At 38.7% G+C, this 21,643-nt stretch overlaps 3 protein-coding genes across 3 annotated transcripts in view; 2 read left to right on the top strand and 1 right to left on the bottom strand.

Annotated features, from left to right (window-relative positions):
* nuf (rab11 family-interacting protein nuf) overlaps window positions 1-21,643 on the top strand; it is a 555,321-nt gene that overhangs the window by 242,766 nt on the left and 290,912 nt on the right. The window lies entirely within an intron of this gene.
* ICA69 (islet cell autoantigen 1-like protein) overlaps window positions 1-21,643 on the top strand; it is a 125,534-nt gene that overhangs the window by 85,305 nt on the left and 18,586 nt on the right. The window lies entirely within an intron of this gene.
* On the bottom strand, window positions 9,004-21,055 carry AP-1mu (adaptor protein complex 1, mu subunit). Its single transcript, XM_071657446.1, has 11 exons — window positions 20,978-21,055; window positions 19,274-19,380; window positions 18,326-18,436; window positions 18,007-18,141; window positions 17,099-17,208; window positions 14,920-15,064; window positions 14,388-14,578; window positions 12,926-13,004; window positions 12,375-12,605; window positions 11,864-11,989; window positions 9,004-11,187 (listed from the first exon to the last, which is right to left on the bottom strand). The coding sequence occupies exons 2-11, from the start codon at window positions 19,313-19,315 to the stop codon at window positions 11,089-11,091; spliced, it is 1,269 nt and encodes a 422-aa protein (XP_071513547.1). The 5' UTR covers window positions 19,316-19,380; window positions 20,978-21,055; the 3' UTR covers window positions 9,004-11,088.

Raw genomic sequence — 21,643 nt, 5'->3', positions numbered from 1 at the left:
TGCAAATTCAGTTAACGACCACTTACCTTTAAACAGACAATTTGGCCTTTGCTTGACCCGCTACCTGGTAATGGTAAACGACCTACGCTAACAAGCAGTTATACACTAAGTTAGGAAACAAAAGCCCAGTCACCCCTGACCAAAGCTATACAAAGAGAAAAAAAAAAGGAAAGATATTTAAAGTAAAACAAGACTTACGCAAGTGCCTTTGAGGAGGGCGCGGGGGGGGGGGGGGACACATTGTAGTAGTAACAGGCAAGTGTCAGACGCAGCCCATATAATGGGGTCGTTAGCAGTCGCCTTACAGTTGATGATGCAAAGGGGGGGGGGGGGGGTTCAGGTGTGTGTGACTGGATGCCGTCAACGTCACAAAGTTGGTTACGGGAGAGGGACGAAACCACCGTCACAGTAGTTGGGAAAAAAAACCGAATTTTGAACAATTATTTTTTTTTCTTCTATTGCTTAATGTCGTTAAAATGGACGGGTTTATGTAAACCCTCAAGGTTTAAACTCCTTGTGTGTGATGGGGGGGAGGGGGTTTATATTACTACGCGTCAGGTTGATGTTGTGTGGCTTAAACCTAAACTCCCTGCAGTCCATGGGAGTGATTATGTAAGGTAGTTTGGCTGTTTGCTTGTCTAGTCACCTCTTATATCAATTGGGTTAAAACATTGTCAGTATTGTCTGGCACGTCCCATGCGTTTGTTTCTATTTAACTTTGCCTTAGTGTTAGGGTCACGAAGGTTACGTTTGACTCCATCAGTTCTTGTCAGTGGTAGCTTGATTTCTGACGTGTCCATGAGGGTTCTATGTCGTAAGTGCTGTCGCAGTTCTTGTGTGGGTCTGTGTGTAGGGTAGCTTTGAAGTCGATGTTCGTCTACTATGAGTAATCTAATAATGAATGGTTTTGTTATGATTCGAAGTCATGTTTCCTAAAAGGAAATGCGTCATGGTCGCATCTTAACCTCATGAGGACGTCGAATTAACCGTAGCGTACGATAACTGCGGATTGGTATTATAGGTTAGGTTATCGTACTCGTTGTACTAAGTCATCATACTCGATGACTTAGTGCAACTTAGTACTTAGGGTATAGTATCATACGCCAGTAGCTAGTGAGGTCGCCCTAATGTTTGGCATGGAGACACACTTGCAGAGATTATTGAACTTGTGTCTGTGAAGAGAGGGAGGGAGGATAGGGTGCGTGGTCTGTGATGAGAGGGAGGGAGGGATGGTAGAGTGCGTGGTCTGTGAGGAGAGGGAGGGAGGATAGGGTGCGTGGTCTGTGAGGAGGAGGGAGGGAAGGGTGCGTGGTCTGTGAGGAGAGGGAGGGAGGGCGGTGTGCGTGGTCTGTAATGAGGAGGGATGGTAGGGTGCGTGGTCTGTGAGGAGAGGGAAGGTAGGGTGCGTGGTCTGTGAGGGGGAGGAATGATGGGGTGCGTGGACCAGACACAAGACCCAGGGTGACCCTGACCAGCTTGAGTCACGCCGTCCATCGATAACGAAGATATGCCTCTTCCAGGGGTCAGGGTCACAGCCTGGAACCTTCCAGAGACAGAGTCACAGCCTGGAACCTTCCAGATTCAGGACCAAAGTCTGGAATCATCGAAATGTTAAGGTTAGAGACTAGGCAAACCCCCCCCCCCCTGCCCCCAAGGGTCACAGCCTGTGGAACCTTCGAGATCTCAGGGGGTCGCAAGCTGGAACGTTCCAGGGATTAGGGTCACAAGCTGGAACCTTGCTGGGGTCAGCCAGGGTCACAGCCTGGAACCTTGCTGGGGTCAGCCAGGGTCACAGCCTGGAACCTTACTGAGGTCAGTCAGGTTCACAACCTGGAACCTTATTGGGGTCAGCCAAGGTTGTGACACAACATGGAAACCATCTTATTTAGATGTTTTATGTCAATCATCGACAGATTACGACTCAATTAATCACCTTCAACTGTACCAGGAATTACCTTCAAGTGTTCCATGAATTACCTTCAAGTGCACCATGAATTACCTTCAAGTATTCCATAAATTACCTTCAAGTATTCCATAAATTACCTTCAAGTGTTCCAGGAATTACCTTCAATTGTTCCAGGAATTACCTTCAAGTATTCCATAAATTACCTTCAAGTGTTCCAGGAATTACCTTCAAGTGCACCATGAATTACCTTCAAGTATTCCATAAATTACCTTCAAGTATTCCATAAATTACCTTCAAGTGTTCCAGGAATTACCTTCAAGTGTTCCATGAATTACCTTCAGGTGCACCATGAATTTACACCCTCTGGTGTTACACAAATTACCTTCAGAGTCTTTCCAGAATTACCTCCAACTCTCCCGACCAGAGTGAGGGGAAGGAAGGTTACAGTTCACACCACACCATTTCCAGTATGAACAACGGCAGAAGAGAGAGACAGGTACACCCAGCCCCCATCAACCGTTCATCTGCTAACAGCAAGAGACGCGCATGGCGGCCTTCCAGGTGCCAGGATGGCCCTGGAAACCAGTGCCTGGATATACTTCACTACTTAAAGGGGCGCAAAGTGTCCCCCCCCCCTCTTTAATGGTATATACCCCCCCCCCCCCCAAAAGCAAGAAGAAGGATATCGCATAACGCCTATACGAAGTCTTGTACACCGCCAAGATGCGTGGGGCACTGGCTGGCGATTTTGTGTTATCTCGGATGGCCATTAAGCGGTATCGGCGTGTTGATAGTGGTATCGGGTGGCCATCAAGTAGCATCAGGGTGTTATCGTGGATATCGGGCGGTATATCGGATTGACATACACTTATCGGATGTTATCGTGGTCGTATATATGGACAGTGTCTGATAATGATTGGAGTTGACGGGGGGGGGGGGGGGGGGGGGGGTAGATAACACACAACACATTAGTGAGGGAAGATAACACACACCAGATTAAAGTCATTTGTGATGATCGTTGTAAAATGTGATTTTTCCACGAAGAAGTGATTAGGTGATTAAGTAATTAAGGGTTGTTATTAGGCCCGAGTAGATTATAATTAGCCGTAGCTCATACCCTTCGTTTTTAGTCATGAACATCATTAACATGTGTCATAGAATCCGATCAATACAAGGATGAGAAGGTAGTGAAGATAGTTTACGTAGATGTTTCCATCTACTTAGTGAAGACAGTGTATATAGATGGCTCTATTTACGTAGTGATGATAGTTTATATAGATGGTTCCATCTATGTAGTGATGATAGTTTATATAGATGGTTCCATCTCCGAAGCGAAAGTAGTTTATATAGATGGTTCCATCTACGAAGTGAGAATAGTTTATATAGATGGTTCCATCTATTGTGGTACGATCTATCTGCCGCAAGGAGCGTACTGGGTGCCCTACCTATATGTACTCCCTCGTACCGAACTCCCATTTTCTTCCATACATCCATCCTCCGTTATCTGTTAGATAGTAGCATCTATATTGTCTGTCTGTATAGCAGTATGTTGGCGTAGGGCGCATGTTTGGTACCAGATCTCGTGTTGGCACAGGCTCAAAGATTGCATGAAGATGGGTTATCTGCCTTCTTTTCACTTCATAGTTCAGAGGCTTCGTTCTTCATTCAGTGGCTTCTTTCTGCTTTCATCGCTTCCTTCAGCTGTCGGGGTTGATTCTAGCCGAGGTAATCACCCCTCCTCCCCTTCTCCCCCGGTTATTGCATCTCCTCCCTATTTTTTTTTTTCTACCTCCCCTTCTCATGTCCACATTTATTGCACCATTTGACCATTTCTTGCACTCCATTCCCGTTTTCAGGTGTGTGTCCCCCCCCCGCCCTTCTCTAAGCTCCCCACCCCAGAGCCCATTTCCTTCTCCCCGTAGCTTCGTCTCCCCATTTTCCCACCCCAAGAGATTTTCTCTCCTGCATATATAATGGGGGAGAAGGGTGGTGTATTACAGTCATACCTCACGACATTTTCTCCCCATCACCTCCTGTTTTCTTTACTTTCCTATTTAAAGCTGGGCTCATTCGCAGCTCCCACAGACAAGCTTGGGTCATTATCAGTTCCTCTCTGTTAAGCTTAGGTATCCGTCCTCATCTGGTAAGCTTAGGTATCCTCCTCCTCAGGTAAGCTTAGGCCATAATCAGCTCCCACAGGTAAGCTTGACACTGTCCAGCAGAACGCGACCTCAGATAAGCGTGGCCATGGTGGTGTAAAGTGTGACCCTGAGTGAAGAAGGGAGTCGGAGGGAACAGGGGGTCGTTCTATATTCCCAACTCCACCCCCTTCCTACCCGCCATTCTCTGCGGACTTCATCATTTTCAGTCAATGCGCAGCGCGTGAGCAGGTCGGGACAGGTTAATTGTCTGACTTCCGAGAAATAAAGGGAGTCCACTCTGGCTTCGCCTTGCCGCATTGCTGTCGTCCGACTTCCCAGCCGCTCCCGACCGGAAACATTAGCCGAGACTGTGAATGGTCCATGCGAGATGACGTCAGATACGTTTAAAGTCTGTGATTGGTGCAAGATGACGTCAGGATTTATTTGAAGTCTTTGATTGGTGCAGGAGTAGGTGACGTTTTAGCATTCGAGACTGCATGTGTGGTGGAGGCATTGTGACGTAATGTATTCCAGCAATCTTATTGGTGGATAATCAGCGATGTCAAGGATGACGTTTACAGCTACTAGAAGCCGGGAATGGCTGTACTCTGGCTGCCCGTCTCTGTGATTGGTGCTACACATAATGACGTCATAGAATCACAGCTGTTGCCATGATGAGGATGAATGGGAGACGAGGAGGAGGGAAGGATAAGGAAGACAGAGACGACCAGGAGGACTTGTAGGAAGACGAGGAGGAACCCCCCAGTGCTCACAGAACAAACAACCCATTAATCGTGTCTTTAGACCGTAATCCTTGAGGTTTTGAGGTCACGCGAGGTCAATTATCAGTCAAGGTCGTGTGTGTGTGCACACTCTGATACGTCCATACACCCACATGTTTAGACGTACTTGCGGTCGTATTCATACAGGGAGGGGAGGGCTGTGCCAGCAAATATATACATGTTGAATACTTACCTTTTGAGGTATACATGGAAGTGTACATAATAGTATATAGTCGCACACACACACACACACACACACACACACACACACACACACACGTAAAACTCCCTCTCTGTACAGTAGAAATAGTTAATTACACTCATATGGTGAGCATTCATTCCACAAACGCACTTTCCCTCCATCTTATACGTAGCGCTTGGCAGCTGACTTATCTGGCTTCGCTTTATCGCTGACGGATGACAGAATTTCGTTAAAAATAAAGTTCAGGAGATGGGCGCCCCATTCGTGTGTGTAACTCTCCCCCACGCTAATACAAATAGGTAATTACAGACAGTTGCTAACACACATAGCTGTGTCCAAGCACTGATAATGTCTTAGATATCATAATTGAATATATAGAGAAATATGATCACATTTATCATGGGAGACTTACCCAGAAAGCGTCATACCCACGTATTCGCATACTCAAAGACCAACATAGCCACGTACCCAGACACCCACACAGCAGCATTTCCTATGAAGGCATATCCCTATCCCCACGTAACAAGACAGTGATATACTTTTTTGAAGCCATAACCACAATTGTCGAAATCCTCTTAAAAACGCTCATGAAGCATTCTTATTTACAAGTTTTTACTACCAAATTACTTTACTGCTTCTTTTTATCTCTACCTTCGTCACAACGCGTGCTTTAAGCCGGTGTGTGTGTAGAAGAATTATGTAAACAGCGTTGATACATACGTAATGATTTATAGTTACGTAAGAAAAAATGGCGGGATTTAAGTTTGACAACTCCAAGTTCGGTTGCTTTAAAATCTTTCTCCGTGTTTTCTTTATTATTATTATTGTTATTGATTATTATTATTATTATAATCATAATTATTATTGATGGGCATTGATCAAGCTCTAATACACTGATTAGGGCCGCCAAAAGGAAAGGGGTAAGACCTTTTAATAGTCACCCTCTTCCTTTAAATCCCAGATCCAGATAAAGAGTGCACATATTTGTAACGATAAGTTTGCCAAAAGCCTAGGGGCGTAGCGTAGCGATCACCGCAGGAACAGTGTAGAATAACAGTGATGAAGTCCTGTTATCAAGTTGCGAGTAAAGGAAAAATAAACGAGACGTAAAGATATTGTTGTTTATGGACTGAATGCTATTAAGAAGAGGTTTGGGAACGTTGATGAGCGTCAGCCTCGAACACATTGTTGTCTGTAAGCAGTCGTGTGGGGCCATAATATTAACATTACGCCACAGCCATAGTGACGACACTTTTAAAATTGCCCATCGGCTCATCACAAGTCACTTATTTATGGCCTTTTCGTGTACTTTAGCTCTGTCACTTCAGCGAAATAAATTGATTTAAAAAAAAAAGGCCCATCGACTCTAAATTAATACTTCGGAAGTACAAAGCTAAAAGAAAGAAAAAAACTTTTCTAACAAAAATTCCCCCCGAGATTGTCCATGAAAAATTTCATATTGTATCGTACGCAAGTTGACAATTAAGGCATCGTATCAAGACTAAAACTCGGACCCAGTGAGAGTAGCGGTCTTAAGGTGTCGTACTGTCTGTACGTATAATCTTGACGCAACGCGTCGTAACCTTCCCAAACGGATCGATGAAGACGCCCTGACTGGCTTGCTAGCTGGCTGGCTGGCTGCTACCCCTCACCACAAACGCTATCTGCGTAGAGTTAACGCATGCATGGCTTTGTCTAACCCCACATCATCATATGAATGTTATTTTGTCAACCATGGCGACAATTACATGAACCTCTTGGGTCCCCAAGAAACTTCAGCATACTCCTTAATTTTGTCTAAATACAAATTACACCTGTTTGCTACCGTATTACTTCACTTCTTCATTCATACTTACAACCTTGTTAAAAAAAATTTTCCTGTATGAGCATAATACACACCGTATTTTCAGCGTATTCTATAGTGCCTCGATTATATAACGGCAAATTGTCTTTCTTCTGCATCACTGAGGTGTGATAGTGTGCTGTGTGGGCCGCTCTTTGCAAAATCTTTGCTCATGCTGAGTGAAAGTCAGTCTTCCACTGTTACCATTGACGTAACTGGGTATAAGGAATTCATTGGTATTTTGAGATTATTCTGGCAAGATAAACTTTGCCAGGGGTTGATCGAAGAAGATGCTTATTATGCTGCGGGTTTGATGCAGCATTGGTGCAACATTATGCTGGAGAGTAATTTATTAGGGTACACATTATGCTGGATGAGGATGCAACAGGGAGCACATTATGCTGGGGTTGATGTAGCTAGGAGAGTTCATTATTCTGATGGGGGTGAAGGAACAGTTTCCACCCAAGCATCATTATCGTTGGCAGCACCTGATGCCATTGCTTGTACTTTTAGTCTCTTACCAAATGTAAGCAGAGGACAAAATGGACAATGTCAAACCATAGTAAGGGAAACATAAAATGGTGTAGCTCCTTAAAAAGATAGTAGTATAATTTGGTGCATAATTCTAACAAAAAATGAGTAAGGTTGTTTAGAAAAAGAATGTACCAAAATCCAGTCATTACTAAGTTAATGGATATAGACACTGCAATAATTACACAGATTGTGCAGTGATTATACCACTAGTTTTAGAAAAGGGCTTATAGACCGAATGCTATAATCATTGAGAAATGAATCATTTTGGGAGATTCAAACCCATGGTAAACACAGTTACAGTATTCACTGAAATTCATGGCATCAGTGGTGTGGCCTGCTGAATTCTTCCTCAGGTTTTTAATTTTCAGTTCCATTCACATATTAGTAGTTTTGTTCACATTTCCATCCCTCTGAAGTTTCACCTTAGCTTTCTCTTCATTAATCTTACTTCCAAACTTCTGCTCCTCTACTAAGCACATACCAACAGAAGTCTTTCATTTCTTCCAGTTTCGTCTTGGAAGAAGCACTTACTAATTTTCTATACACCAAACTTATGTGCTGAATTCAGATGTAAATGTTTTTAGTATTGCTGTTAGTTTCTCAGTACTTAAAATTTCATGATGGTTAGTGGCTTAATTTTTAGGTGGAGATTTTGTATACTTTATCACCCTAGGAACCTCAGAAAAAAAATTATAGAAAAGTTTATGAGTGATTTTGACATGGTTTAATACATACAATGAAATTTATTGTTGATACAAAAAGAAAGATAGCATAAAAGATGGAACTGTGGTTGGTATATCAGGGTACTAAAAGTTACACTGATCCCTAAACTTTGAAGGGAAATTATGAAAAGCTTCCGAGCTTGTGTTTGTGGAGTTTCTTAGAAAGAGACATGCAGCCACAGTAATGAATGCTCCCAAAACATGGTTCTACACCAGCAGAATGGCATTAACATTGAGGCAATACAGATAACTTTCTTAAGCAGTGGTGGTCAAGTCAGCAGAGTGGGTCATGGTGATGATGATAGAGGAAGATTTCTTAATGTGAAAGTCCCAGAACAGTAAAAGCATGGAATAATAATAGAGCTACATAATGAGAGAGCTACAATGATAAGGTGATTAAAAGTTTTTAAGCCAAAACATTGCACTAGACTTGCCCTCTGCCAGCCTGTGAAAAGTGAGGTACGAAATGCTAAGTGGCAGCCCTGGAGTTAACTAGTTATGAAGACTCTTGCTGTGGCCACCCCCTTGAGGGAGTTCCAGAAGGAAAAAGGATGTTAGAGATATTGATAGGTAGATAGATAGAAGAGTAAATGACAGAATAAGATGAAGTAGACAAGAACAAGAGAATTAAGGGAATATTTACGGATGGATGGACCAGTTATGGGTAAAGAAGGTATTCCATGATCATGATTATCATATATAAGTATGCAAAGCTTTAATTAGTATACAGCACTTTTAATGATAAAAAAAGAGCGTTAAAATTCAGTAATATGAATTTCATCCTTAAGAAATGTAGTACTGATATAGTCACTAAAGACTGCAGGCAACTTTAAGGGATCACTCCTCACAATTGGTTAACCAAAGAAATACAAATGGAAAGTGTTGATTTATTTAATATTCAAATATTAACAATGAGTAATTTTGATGAACCAATCCAAGTACGAAATATCAATAAATGTCTCTTGGCAAAATAAACATGTAGAACAATGAATAACAATAACTAAATTTCATATCAACTCACAAGAATAGCAAGGTAACTCCTAAAGCCAAAATGTAATAATCTGCAGAATCTCAGTATTATTCCTACATCTTGCACTAACCTTTATCACAACTAGCAAAAAGCATTCTACAAGAAACTAAAGATCTAATAAATTCGTGACATAAAATTATATTAAAATATGTACAATTATAAAATAAACTTGTAAAAGAAATCAGCTTTACACATATATAAGAAAATCTACTACTGTTTTAATAAATGTAAAAGCATTTCAGCATCTTTTGAAGAGTTATGAAATTCAGATTACACAAAAGAAAAGCACTTTTCATAAAATAAATACATTTTCAAACAAAATCAGCTTTAAATGGAAATACGACATAAAGTACAGTGATATATAATATTTTTATGGCGCATCTTCCAAATCCCACTTAATCCTGGATGGCAGGCATACACATCAATAAATTCACAACAAAATAAGTGTTAAGGAATATTGATTTGTTTAATAAATATCAAAGCAAGAAAACTATAAATTTTCCTCATTACTGCAAAGGTTTTCAATGTTAAGGCTTTTAATACCAAAATACTTAAAGCTGATTAACAGAATTAATGTAAATTTCATCTTTTTCTTTTTACATACAAAATTCATGTCCATATATAAATTAACTTACATATTCATTACTATACTGCACATGAAAGTGCTTTAATAAGAACAGTACATGTAACTTATGAAGTTATAAGGAACATGATCTGAAAGCACACATGCCCCTGAATGAGATGAACCAGTAGTAGCCTAGGGGAAAAATATTACTTTGGCCCATGTCCCCATTGATTTTTATTTGCATGTGCTCCCCTAGAAAACTTAAATCAGAGTATCATAGGGACGGATGAAATTTCCACTGGCACAAATTAAAATGCCTCACATGCACATATGCATGCTGACCAGTGAAAGACAGACAGACACACTTCAAGCACTATATGCCCACCAACTTTCCTTATGGGAATAAAATGCTGAATTTTCATTTCACATCATTATAACTATTTCTTTAAAACTAAGCTGGAATGTAACACAAAAATATAGTGAGAAGCACTTACTCTGCCATGTCCTACAAATACATAACCAGATGTTCTTATGAAGATATTAATATAAATGAACCTATTGACCTGTATAATAACCAACTGATAAAATTGTTTCTCCTCATACTGTAAACTTACTTCTCTCTGATGAAAAGTCAAACAAAAGAACAAAGTTACTACTTTACACATGCCAAGAGACATGAAAGAAAAATTTATTTTGATAAATATATAATCTGTATTCAAGTTTGTTATAAAAAGTAGTAATTGTATTCTCACTATAAAATATGCCAATGAGGAGTAAAGACCAATGCCAGTGCATAAGTCTTCCCGAGTTATTGAGAAAGCCAACTCAATCCACAACCTCAACAGCTAAAAGGTTAAGCACATTTTCCTCTTCACCTGGAGTCAAGAAATGATCCATGATAAATGAAATGGTATCTCAAATGTCCGGTGTTTCTTGAATATAACCCTGGTATCCAGAGTAACTTTTTATGAAGATTTAAGGAATATTTTGCCAAAATTTGAGGGGAATAAAACCTGGGGAATCTTATGATGAGAAAGAAGTGTGATAGGATCCAAGAAATTACATTCTAAGAATTTAATAAAATATCCTCAACATATTCATTGATATTATCAATCATAATTTAAGAAAAATGATAATTACACAAAATCCTCAAAATTCAAATCCTGGTAAATCAAGGTTCTTATTAATTCAGCTCACAACAATCCAGGTGTTGGTGTCTACAGTAACATTTGTCCTGAATAATAAAAAGATAAGGATGACATGAAGGTCATGTTATGATGGTTCTCTTGTCCTGGTTGTCCATCCAGTGATGGAAGTATCCCTTCTTACTCCTGTTAGTTGGCAAATGATTGATTGGAGTAACTCAATGCGTCCTCAACTGGTAGTCACCATTCTGAGTGATATATCGAACCCACGGAAGTGCTTGATATCCAGACTTTTCAATGATCTTCAGATATCTCACCTGAAAGTAATTTATAATGTACACAGGCATACCTTGAATAACAGCATTGCCACCCCTGCGTCAGTGAGGTAGCGCCAGGAAAACAGACAAAAAAAGGCAACATTCACTCACACTCAGTCTCTAGCTGTCATCTGTGATGTACCAAAACCACAGTTCCCTATCCACATCCAGGTCCTACAGACCTTTCCATGGTTTACCCCACACATTTCACATGCCCTGGTTCAGTTCACTGACAGTATGTCAACCCTAGTAAACTACACTGTTCCAATTCACTCTATTCCTTGGACGTCTCTTACCTTCCTGCATGTTCAGGCCCCGATTGTTCAAAATCTTTTTCACTCCATCCTTCCACCTCTAATTTGGTCTCCCGCTTCTCCTCATTCCCTTCACATCTGACACATATATGTTCTTTGTCAACCTTTCCTTACTCACTCCATATGTTCAAACCATTTCAGCACATGACCTTGATTAGGGCATTCAGTTATCCCTGCCATCTCATCTAATAAAGATAAACTGACAACCAGCCATGTGGAAGCATATAAGTTATTATATCACCAAAATAGACTTTGTTTTGATATGTGGTCCACTTCCATTAATAATAGGGTATGTGAGTGAAGATTAAATGTGTGGAAATGGAAAAAGTTGAGAAATTTTTTTTTTTATGAGAAAAGCTCACCTGAATTCCCGAAGTAGTGAAATAAGGTATTTCAAAGCGCACTTGGATTGGAGGTTTGCCCTCCACATCTTCACCTTCTACACTAGGCAAACCAAAGTGGGCCCGCATAAGGTACTCCTTGCCACCCTGAGATTATATATCATAGGATTAATTTCTGCAACATGCATAATTATTATGAAAATAAGACTAAATGAGGCAAGTGCTTCATTGCTGTAATAGTTATAGCAACCTCAAGGCAGATATCTTGAACATAAATTTTCAAACGTAAAATGAGTGGATATTTGTGAAAACTACAAAGCTTAAAAGTTTTCATACGTGTTACCTGAAATTGTACAAGAATTTGGGCAGCACATGGAAATCTTACACACACTAGAGCCTATCTAAATACAAGGAGATTACATATTCAGTAGAGACAAGTTAATTCTCTAAACTTTTTAATTATTCTGATATTTAAATTATTCAGTCATTATGCTGTTGTCTACCTTTGTAATGATTATGCCAAAACACTCACTGGAAAAGATTTAATTGTCCAAATCACACAGTTCTTCTCTGGAGCATATTTAACAGAGCCTACAGATGTCTTAAACTTTGGGGAGTCTGCATCATTAGGAACTGGAATAATAATCTCTACATTGTTGGCTGTTGATCGTCTCTTGAACTGGGATTTAGCTTTCACCATGTATTCAACTCTGCTATGGGCATGTCGCTCAATTACAGACTCAATCCAGATGAGAGGCTTAACCTGGAAGTAATTGAATAGAAATATTACTCATTTTCAGTTACATTAAAGGATGTCAGTATGACAGAAGTTAATATACAGAAAAAATTATCAAGATATCCTGTTTTCAAGTACTTTCTCGCTGCCAATACTAAATGTATCAACTGACAATAAAGTACTCTGATTTAACTCAAGACCCAATCCAATTTCCTGTTAATTCTGATTCTCTGAAATATAGTTAAGTGAAGGTTTACTACATATACAAAATCTAACCGACAGCCATACACTATGCTGAAAAATATCTATTATTATAATAAGCAATAAAAATATGTGGCATTGCTCACGTGTGTATTGAGACGGTATGACATGAGTTCAAACTCGCCATCAGGAGGGATGAAAGAGATGGTGCGGTCATTCTCAAACCTACAATGAAACAGGTCATTACCATACATTCATAATTTACCAAATGATGTCTATACCTTACAAATTGAGAACATAGTCATTCCTCAAGTACTTAAGACACCAATTTCAAAAGTCCATTTTTAACCTGGACAGCCCATACAGAACCTCCTCTACACTTTTAAATGATTCCTTATTCAAATCTGCAACATGCCTGTCATTTGTCTTCTTCATTCCTGTATGACCTCTGGTAGTCATAATGCATTCTCAACACTATTTTCCTCCTATCCACTTACTCTCTCTGACTGAAACATTTGTGAACTTTCTATCCCTTCTGTTTCATCAACAACTAGTTCCTAAAGCTATTGCTTCTTTTATGCTTATACTTCCTTAAATATATTTCCATATATACTGTAATCTTAGTCCATTTCAAATCTCTGCTATATGTTATCTGCTTCACCAACACATATTTTGTATATCCTCTCTCCTACATCACCACTCTTCAACAATTATGCAGATATCCCTAATTAGTTCATTTACTGCATTTCTCCATGTCTTGCATGGTTTATTTCTTTCAACTCTAGAGTTCCATATATATTCATGACCAATCTATTATCTGACATGCATTATAAGAAAAAATATCATTTTACAATACTTTCATCTATAAGTCTTTCAAATGATAAGACCACGTAATCCTTTCACATCTTTATTCTTTATTTACTCTGTTAAGGTTATTCATCTTTTCTGTCCTTACTTTTATCCTGTTTACAAAAACTGTATGTCAAAGCCATGCATTTGATCTGAGACAAGAGTTCTCTGTTGGAATCTCCTTTTTTACTCTAAACCTAAATTCGTCCCATTTGAGAGAGCTCTTAAGTGCATTTCCCATTTTTCTCCCTGGTATAACTCTACTCTCATCTTCAGCTTTTGCACTGCCTTAATTACTGATTATTACTCCCAGATACCAGAACTCACTTGTTTCACTCTTCTCGTATCAGACCAAAATTGCACTGTGACAGCCCACCCATCTCTCACAACCAGTAATATTGCTCTTACAATCATTTGGAAGATCCTCCTCCTACACTGGAATTCTACTATGACATGAATCAGTTACCTCAATGCATTACATATAATAGGAAAAGAGTTAGCATTCTGTAAGAAAAGGTAGAAAGAAATGAGGTTCTTGGAAGCAATAAATGATAAAGAAGTTGGGAATTCTTTCTTTCATATCTTTTACCATTTCTCATGTCAGCAAGGTAGTACCAGGAACAGACGAAAAAAGGGCCAGTGGTAATTGGTGGTTGTCCATGCATTTTCAAAATTTATCCATTCACATATTAACAAAGTTCAAAAGAGAAGTCCACAGCTTTGAAAATAAGGATATGTCCAAGCTTTGTTATCGTTTACCTGGAGAGTCTAACGCATTGGTGGAACTTAACATCCTCCAGCTCTACACTCTTGCTCTTGCCCCGGCCTGTTGATTCAAACAATACCTTGTCATTCAGACCTAGACGTAACTCTGGCATCCCCGAAAGGTACACACGCATTTTGATGCTCCCAACAATTTCACTACGGAGCACATTTCCATTTGAGTTTGCCTGAGGAAAGTGTAGTTTGGGTTAATATTTGCCTTGAAAGGTACAATACAATCTCAAATATCTCATGTATTATACACCACCTACAGAGGTATCATAATCAACTTATATTCCTCTGTGTGCACACCCAGCATCAATAACATAATCCATAACTCTAAAATTAAGACTTTCTCCAGATTCAGTGTATGCTTAATCATACATTGCACATCCCTGGATGATTACATATATGAACTTCTTTTAATTGCTTCTGTTGTTGTGCATACTAAACATTACAAAAAAAAGTATCTAGACTGTCCTTTGTATTGAATCAACCAAATCTATGATGTATATTAATATGTGCTTACCAAAAGATTCACGCCTTCAATAACATCCAAGAAGACCTCATTCTTACGATACTTAATACCCTCTGAACGCCAGGATACAGCATTAGTGACTGCTATTGGGGGTCGAGGAGCAATCTCTAATTTGTGACCTTCTTGAGTAATATACCTTCAGAAAAACAATCAAAAGTTATGAAAATGTTAATACAAAGAGCTGTAAATGTGTGTATGTGTGTGTTCCACCCCAACCCCTAACAAAAATATTCAATTAACAATTAAAATGCTATATTATTGTTTGATTTTACTTCTTATATTGTTTCTGACATTATTATATATGATCAAATGTGGGGCTGTAAAGTACAAAATGATTTCTCAGATCTCTTATATAGCAAGAGGCCTGAGGTTGAAGCTGGAGAGAGAAAAAAGTTTTATAAAAACTGAGAGAGTGAAGGCATGTACAGAGCATCAGATTGGGGAAGAGCAGTGTGGTTTCAGAAGTGGTAGAGGATGTGTGGATCAGGTGTTTGCTTTGAAGAACTTCTGCTCTCTCAACCACGCTCTTTTTATTTCCACACATCTCTCTTACCCTTACGTTACTTACTCGATCAAACCACCTCACACCACACATTGTCCTCAAACATCTCATTTCCAGCACATCCATCCTCCTACGCACAACTCTATCCATAGCCCACGCCTCGCAACCATACAACATTGTTGGAACCACTATTCCTTCAAACATACCCATTTTTGCTTTCCGAGATAATGTTCTCGACTTCCACACATTTTTCAAGGCTCCCAAAATTTTCGCCCCCTCCCCCACCCTATGATCCACTTCCGCTTCCATGGTTCCATCCGCTGACAGATCCACTCCCAGATATCTAAAACACTTCACTTCCTCCAGTTTTTCTCCATTCAAACTCACCTCCCAATTGACTTGACCCTCAACCCTACTGTACCTAATAACCTTGCTCTTATTCACATTTACTCTTAACTTTCTTCTTCCACACACTTTACCAAACTCAGTCACCAGCTTCTGCAGGTATGTGAGAAATACTTAGAAAAGCAAATGGATCTGTATGTAGCATTTATGAATCTGGAGGAGGCATATGATAGAGTTGATAGAGATGCTCAGTGGAAGGTATTAAGAATATATGGTGTGGGAGGCAAGTTGTTAGAAGCAGTGAAAAGTTTTTATCGAGGATGTAAGGCATGTGTACGTGTAGGAAGAGAGGAAAGTGATTGGTTCTCAGTGAATTTAGGTTTGCGGCAGGGGTGTGTGATGTCTCCATGGTTGTTTAATTTGTTTATGGATGGGGTTGTTAGGGAGGTGAATGCAAGAGTTTTGGAAAGAGGGGCAAGTATGCAATCTGTTGAGGATGAGAAAGCTTGGGAAATGAGTCAGTTGTTGTTTGCTGATGATACAGCGCTGGTGGCTGATTCATGTGAGAAACTGCAGAAGCTGGTGACTGAGTTTGGTAAAGTGTGTAAAAGAAGAAAGTTGAGAGTAAATGTGAATAAGAGCAAGGTTATTAGGTACAGTAGGGTGGAGGGTCAAGTCAATTGGGAGGTAAGTTTGAATGGAGAAAAACTGGAGGAAGTGAAGAGTTTTAGATATCTAGGAGTGGATTTGGCAGCGGATGGAACCATGGAAGTGGAAGTGAATCATAGGATGGGGGAGGGGGCGAAAATTCTGGGAGCCTCGAAGAATGTGTGGAAGTCGAGAACATTATCTCGGAAAGCAAAAATGGGTATGTTTGAAGGAATAGTGGTTCCAAAAATGTTGTATGGTTGCGAGAAATGTTTTCTTGACATCATGAAGAAAACTCAAGAAATTAGATATGAATTGGAATTACGAATCTCTCTGTGTTATGTTCCAAATTGAAAAAGTGTTATTTGCTCTCTCTCTCTCTCTCTCTCTCTCTCTCTCTCTCTCTCTCTCTCTTTGTATGGCAAGGAAATACAAATGGAATGAATTGTGGAGTGGTACGGTGGGTGAAACATCATACTTTGAGGTGGTACATCCAAACTCTGATTTCCAAATTTAATCCTAGGGTATAACATGGTCACCTTAAGGTAAAAGGAAGTGTATTTACTGTGGTACATATTATTGTCATCTTGTGGCCCAGTACCAAGTTAAACCTTTTCACCACAAGACTTCACCCTGGGAATGGGGAAGAGAACACTAAAGATGCTAGCTACTTACTCCTGAAGGATTTTACTGTCAGTAGTCTGTGGGTAACCAAAATCTAAGAGCTCATCCAGCAACTCATATATAATGACGAAATTGTCCCTGATGCTCTCTTCTTCCAATTCCTGTTGATTACAAGTTAGGTTAGTCCTTTGTATGGAATTTCATATAAGGTAACTGTCGAAGACTTTCAATACCTTTTCCCTGTATTGTCAAAAAGAAAATGCTTATGAATTTATAACCAATACAACTGTGTCTATTGTGCATTATTTCACTTGTACCAGTTCAATAATCATCATTACTCCTCCCAGTTTAATGGGGCAGGTCAGGTACATACAGCCCATGCAACATCAGTCACATCATCAACCCATACCCAGCATGTTTAAGTACTATGATTCCACTCTTATAAATTGCTTTTTGCTTTTTCCATTTATATTTCTAAAGTTGATTCAATACTGAAATCAATCTCTTCATTCAGTCTGTATCCATACACAAAATGATTCCACTGTATCAGATCAGAAAATCTTTATCTGAAATATCCCTTGTCCTAACAAATTTTCTCTCTTCATCTATCCATCTCTTCTATGGTTTAACTTTTTCTGTACCAGTACCTTCTACCATACTGCTATGTATCTTCTTGACCAACCTGTCATCAACCATAGGTTTTACATGACCATGCCATCCTAAAAGCATCATGCACGTGCCTTCCAAATGATTTTTTTCAAATGGCAACTTTTGTACATCATTTCTCATTCTGTCTACCCTTCTACTTTCAACTATACAACACAGATTATCCATTGCTACAACTTTATTTTTTCTATTGGTGCATACCCTTTCATGAGATAGTACCTTCATTCACATAAGTACTAACACAACTACTTTTTAATTCCAAAAACTAAGAGAGTGTGTGTAATGATACTAACCTTAAAATACTCTTGAAAGACTTGTACAAGTTTGTGTAAGAAGGAGAACACCATGGTCACGTTGGCATTTATGCGAGTTGCAGAGACAACATATAGGTTGCTTACTTTCACAAAACAGAAGGTTGCCTCCTCAGTCTGAAAAGTCCGTAGTGTATGACACCATTATCCATGAACTGTTCATGCACAACAGATCACACTATACATCAATTATTGTCAAATTTTAAACTATAACTAACCAGTCTATCCTCCACTTTAAATATATTCTTTACACTCAATGTAACAGCATTTTCAACTTTTAGAAAATAAATAGAAATCTTACTTGGATGATGGGTGCCATATTGCCATCATCTTCCCTCTCTAGTACAAGGGGCATGAATTTTTCAATAACTCCCATATCAACATCACCACGGTAGTTTCGGGATATCAAGACCTGCAAGATTATCATCAAAACATTACCTCACATCTTCCTTAATGGGCTGTGGATGATAATAATGACACCACAGGAGGCTGTTTTTGCCAATTTCAAACACAATCTTCATTTATACAATACAGTAATATATATATTATGGGATTAACATGATTTGGCATTCTCAACTCAGTTTGTAAATGGTAACACCACATGCAAGAAGTGAAAGACAAAAAAAGTAACATCTACCTCCATTCTAATACCCATTTAAAAACATGGATCAAAGAAATGTTCACTGAACCATAGCAAGCTAAAATATCACCGCACAAGACTTGCTTATCCCAAAGAATCCCACCTTACTCTACTCCCCAATGAAGTAGCCTCAAAGCTTCAGATGTCCTGTAATACATCATCCTTCAAAGCATATCATCAAAGTGACTTACTACTCTCTCTAAATCCTTCTCAAATTCAGATGATGAAAAAAAATTATTTATGTGTAAATCCTGCACTAGCTTCCACAGTGCTTTACTAATGTTCTGTGGTGCACCGTAATCACCCGTTCTTACTCCCATGTCACATGATGCCCTGTTCATGAATGCATCAAGATAATTTTCAAGAGCATTGAAATACTTTTTTTGGGTCTGCACTCAGAAATCATGCAATCTTAGTTCAGTTATATGACCAGGCACGAGTGTCACAGTCTTATTCACTAACCAAAGTGCAGAAATAGTTACTATTTCATGTTTAGGCCAAAAACTATGCTAACCATCTCACCTAAGAATATGCCACACAAAGAAAGCAGCACATGGCATAAAGAAATAAGACAGCTTCTTTGGCTAAATAAAATGCTACTTTACTAACCTTGCCCTTGACATCAAGGATGTATATGGCTGATAAAGACATCCTGCCTTGAGATGATTTGTGTATTCTTTTAGTTATCTGCTACTGCATATCAATGTGCCTCTGCCCTGAAAATCAGTTAATTGATAAAGAAATATAGATATCTGCCTGAGAATAATTAATCTAGGAACAGATTTCTTATATCAAAATGAACTATATATCCCATCATGTCACATGGCCATACCTGTAATGCACATTATGATAAAGTAATTCTAAATCAATAGCTTCATATTAATTCAGTTTTAGGATGGTAGATGGTATTATACTTTCAAAAACAGTGATCATGTTATAAGAAAAGTTTCCCTGAGATTTTGTCTTAATTGATACATGATAATACTCTACATTCTCTCATTGGTTCTCCAATAAATTAAATTTCTGTTATTATAAAATCTTTAATATCTCACATAGGCTAAATTTCAGGAATTCATCGTACCTTACTTCACCTTGCCTTGCTTTACAGTGTTTTTGGTAATCTACCCCCACAGCTTGGTCTAGGATCTTGCATATGTATACCATTCGTGGTTTTCTACACCCATAGCTTAGTCTGAAACCAACCTCTTGGAAGCTACAACACATAGACCTACATAACGGCCACATTTCATCTGTTCTGGTACACTTTGTAGATACTTGTTCAGGCCTTCTTCAAGTTTCTTCATTTTGCTGTCATTAAGTTTCTCCACTGTACTGTCCATAATGTTTCCAATGGCTGTAGGTAGTGTATTAAACAATTTTGGGTCCTGAATGTTTTAACGTTTTCTTTTATTGAGTTTACTACCATTATTATTTTCATATCTTTCATTCCGAAAGAATACAATTTGTAAGTAAGAAATGGAAACCATGTCTTCCAGGATATTTCATGCGTAAATTATAATATACCACTCCCTATGTTTCCTCCATATCCTGTAATGTATAATTTTGTTTTCATATCCATACGTCAAAATATCTTCAACTCCCTGAAAGATGCATGATGAGAAAACATGTTTGTATACAACCATCCAATTATAAACTATGTATAAGTGCAATGGCTGTTCATCTTTCTCATCCAGGGGAAACCCCCTGTTCCCAGGCCAATATTTTTAAAGAGATTTTAGGTACAGAGACCAGTTACATGACATCAGACAAGCATGTAAAACCCCACACTTGCTAAACTCACGTCAAAGTGAGACCTTTAACAAGAGAGCATTAAGCTCTTAGAGAAACGTATCAAACACATTAGCAGTACATTAGTCCACTTTCATCTACCGATGGAGAATTATCACAAAGGCATACTGAACAGTGAATAATTTCCATCATAATTATTCCAGTATTATTTAATTCAGCTTTTAAATGATGGATGTGTTGGTATTACCTAAAGTCTGTCAAAGGTCCGAGGGAATACCAGGGTGAAAAGAAGTTCTTCGTGGCGCACATATAATTCCAGTTAAAACCAGCTATATGTAATTAACACATTCAATATAGCCATATAAGATAATCTGAATTAATATGGATACAATTGATAACTCTCAAGCAAGCAAACTGCTTGCTATTCCAAGTTCCTCGATAAAACTATGGTCCCTAACATATTCTCATTCATAGAGATTTTAATTTGGTCATGTTGGCTTTCTATGTCTTCAACTTGAGAGAAAATGGTGATTAATTAAATTTGTATGATTTAATATACCATACCTGCCTACTAAATAAAATTTCCTGAGGTTGACCGACCAAGTGTTTACCAATGTGAGGCGGCGAGAGTAACCGAGCAGTCAAAATATAATTCACGATTACATGAAAAAAAATAATCATAGATTATTTTTTAAATACTTTCGTGATTTATTCTCAAAGAAGTTTATTGGTATTATAGATCACCATATTTTATATCAGTAATTTCCTTTTTATATCATTAAGGCATAGACAGTAAAATATAGAAATGTGAAAATAGAAAGACAGAGATATCAAGAGACAGGCAGGAAGAAGACATAAACAGAAGAATAAATTAAAGTGGAGAGGAAGACATTGTAGATGTAACAAGTAGATTTTCTGTCAATCGCAAAACAGTTGTTAGGGTGACTCGATCACTCGTGCCGAGCCGTCAGCCGTGGAGGAGTATAGATGACAGACTCCATCACAAATGTAACTTTCTGTCCTACGCCTTTTTTTTTTTTTTTTTATATGTACTATATTTGTAGCTCGTACCTTCGGTAATTACAAAATTGATTGGTTTTATAGGAAAATGACAAACAACATAATTACATTTAATGTATGTTATGTTTTATCAATTTTTCCCAGTAATATGTAAGAAACTTTTAAGAAACCATTATTTGGGCAAATTTAATTACCTCAATATTTGATTTG

This window comes from Panulirus ornatus, chromosome 64 (genome assembly GCF_036320965.1).
Source record: "Panulirus ornatus isolate Po-2019 chromosome 64, ASM3632096v1, whole genome shotgun sequence".
NCBI classification, from domain to species: domain Eukaryota; kingdom Metazoa; phylum Arthropoda; class Malacostraca; order Decapoda; family Palinuridae; genus Panulirus; species Panulirus ornatus.
This window is presented reverse-complemented; position numbering and strand designations above follow the sequence as displayed.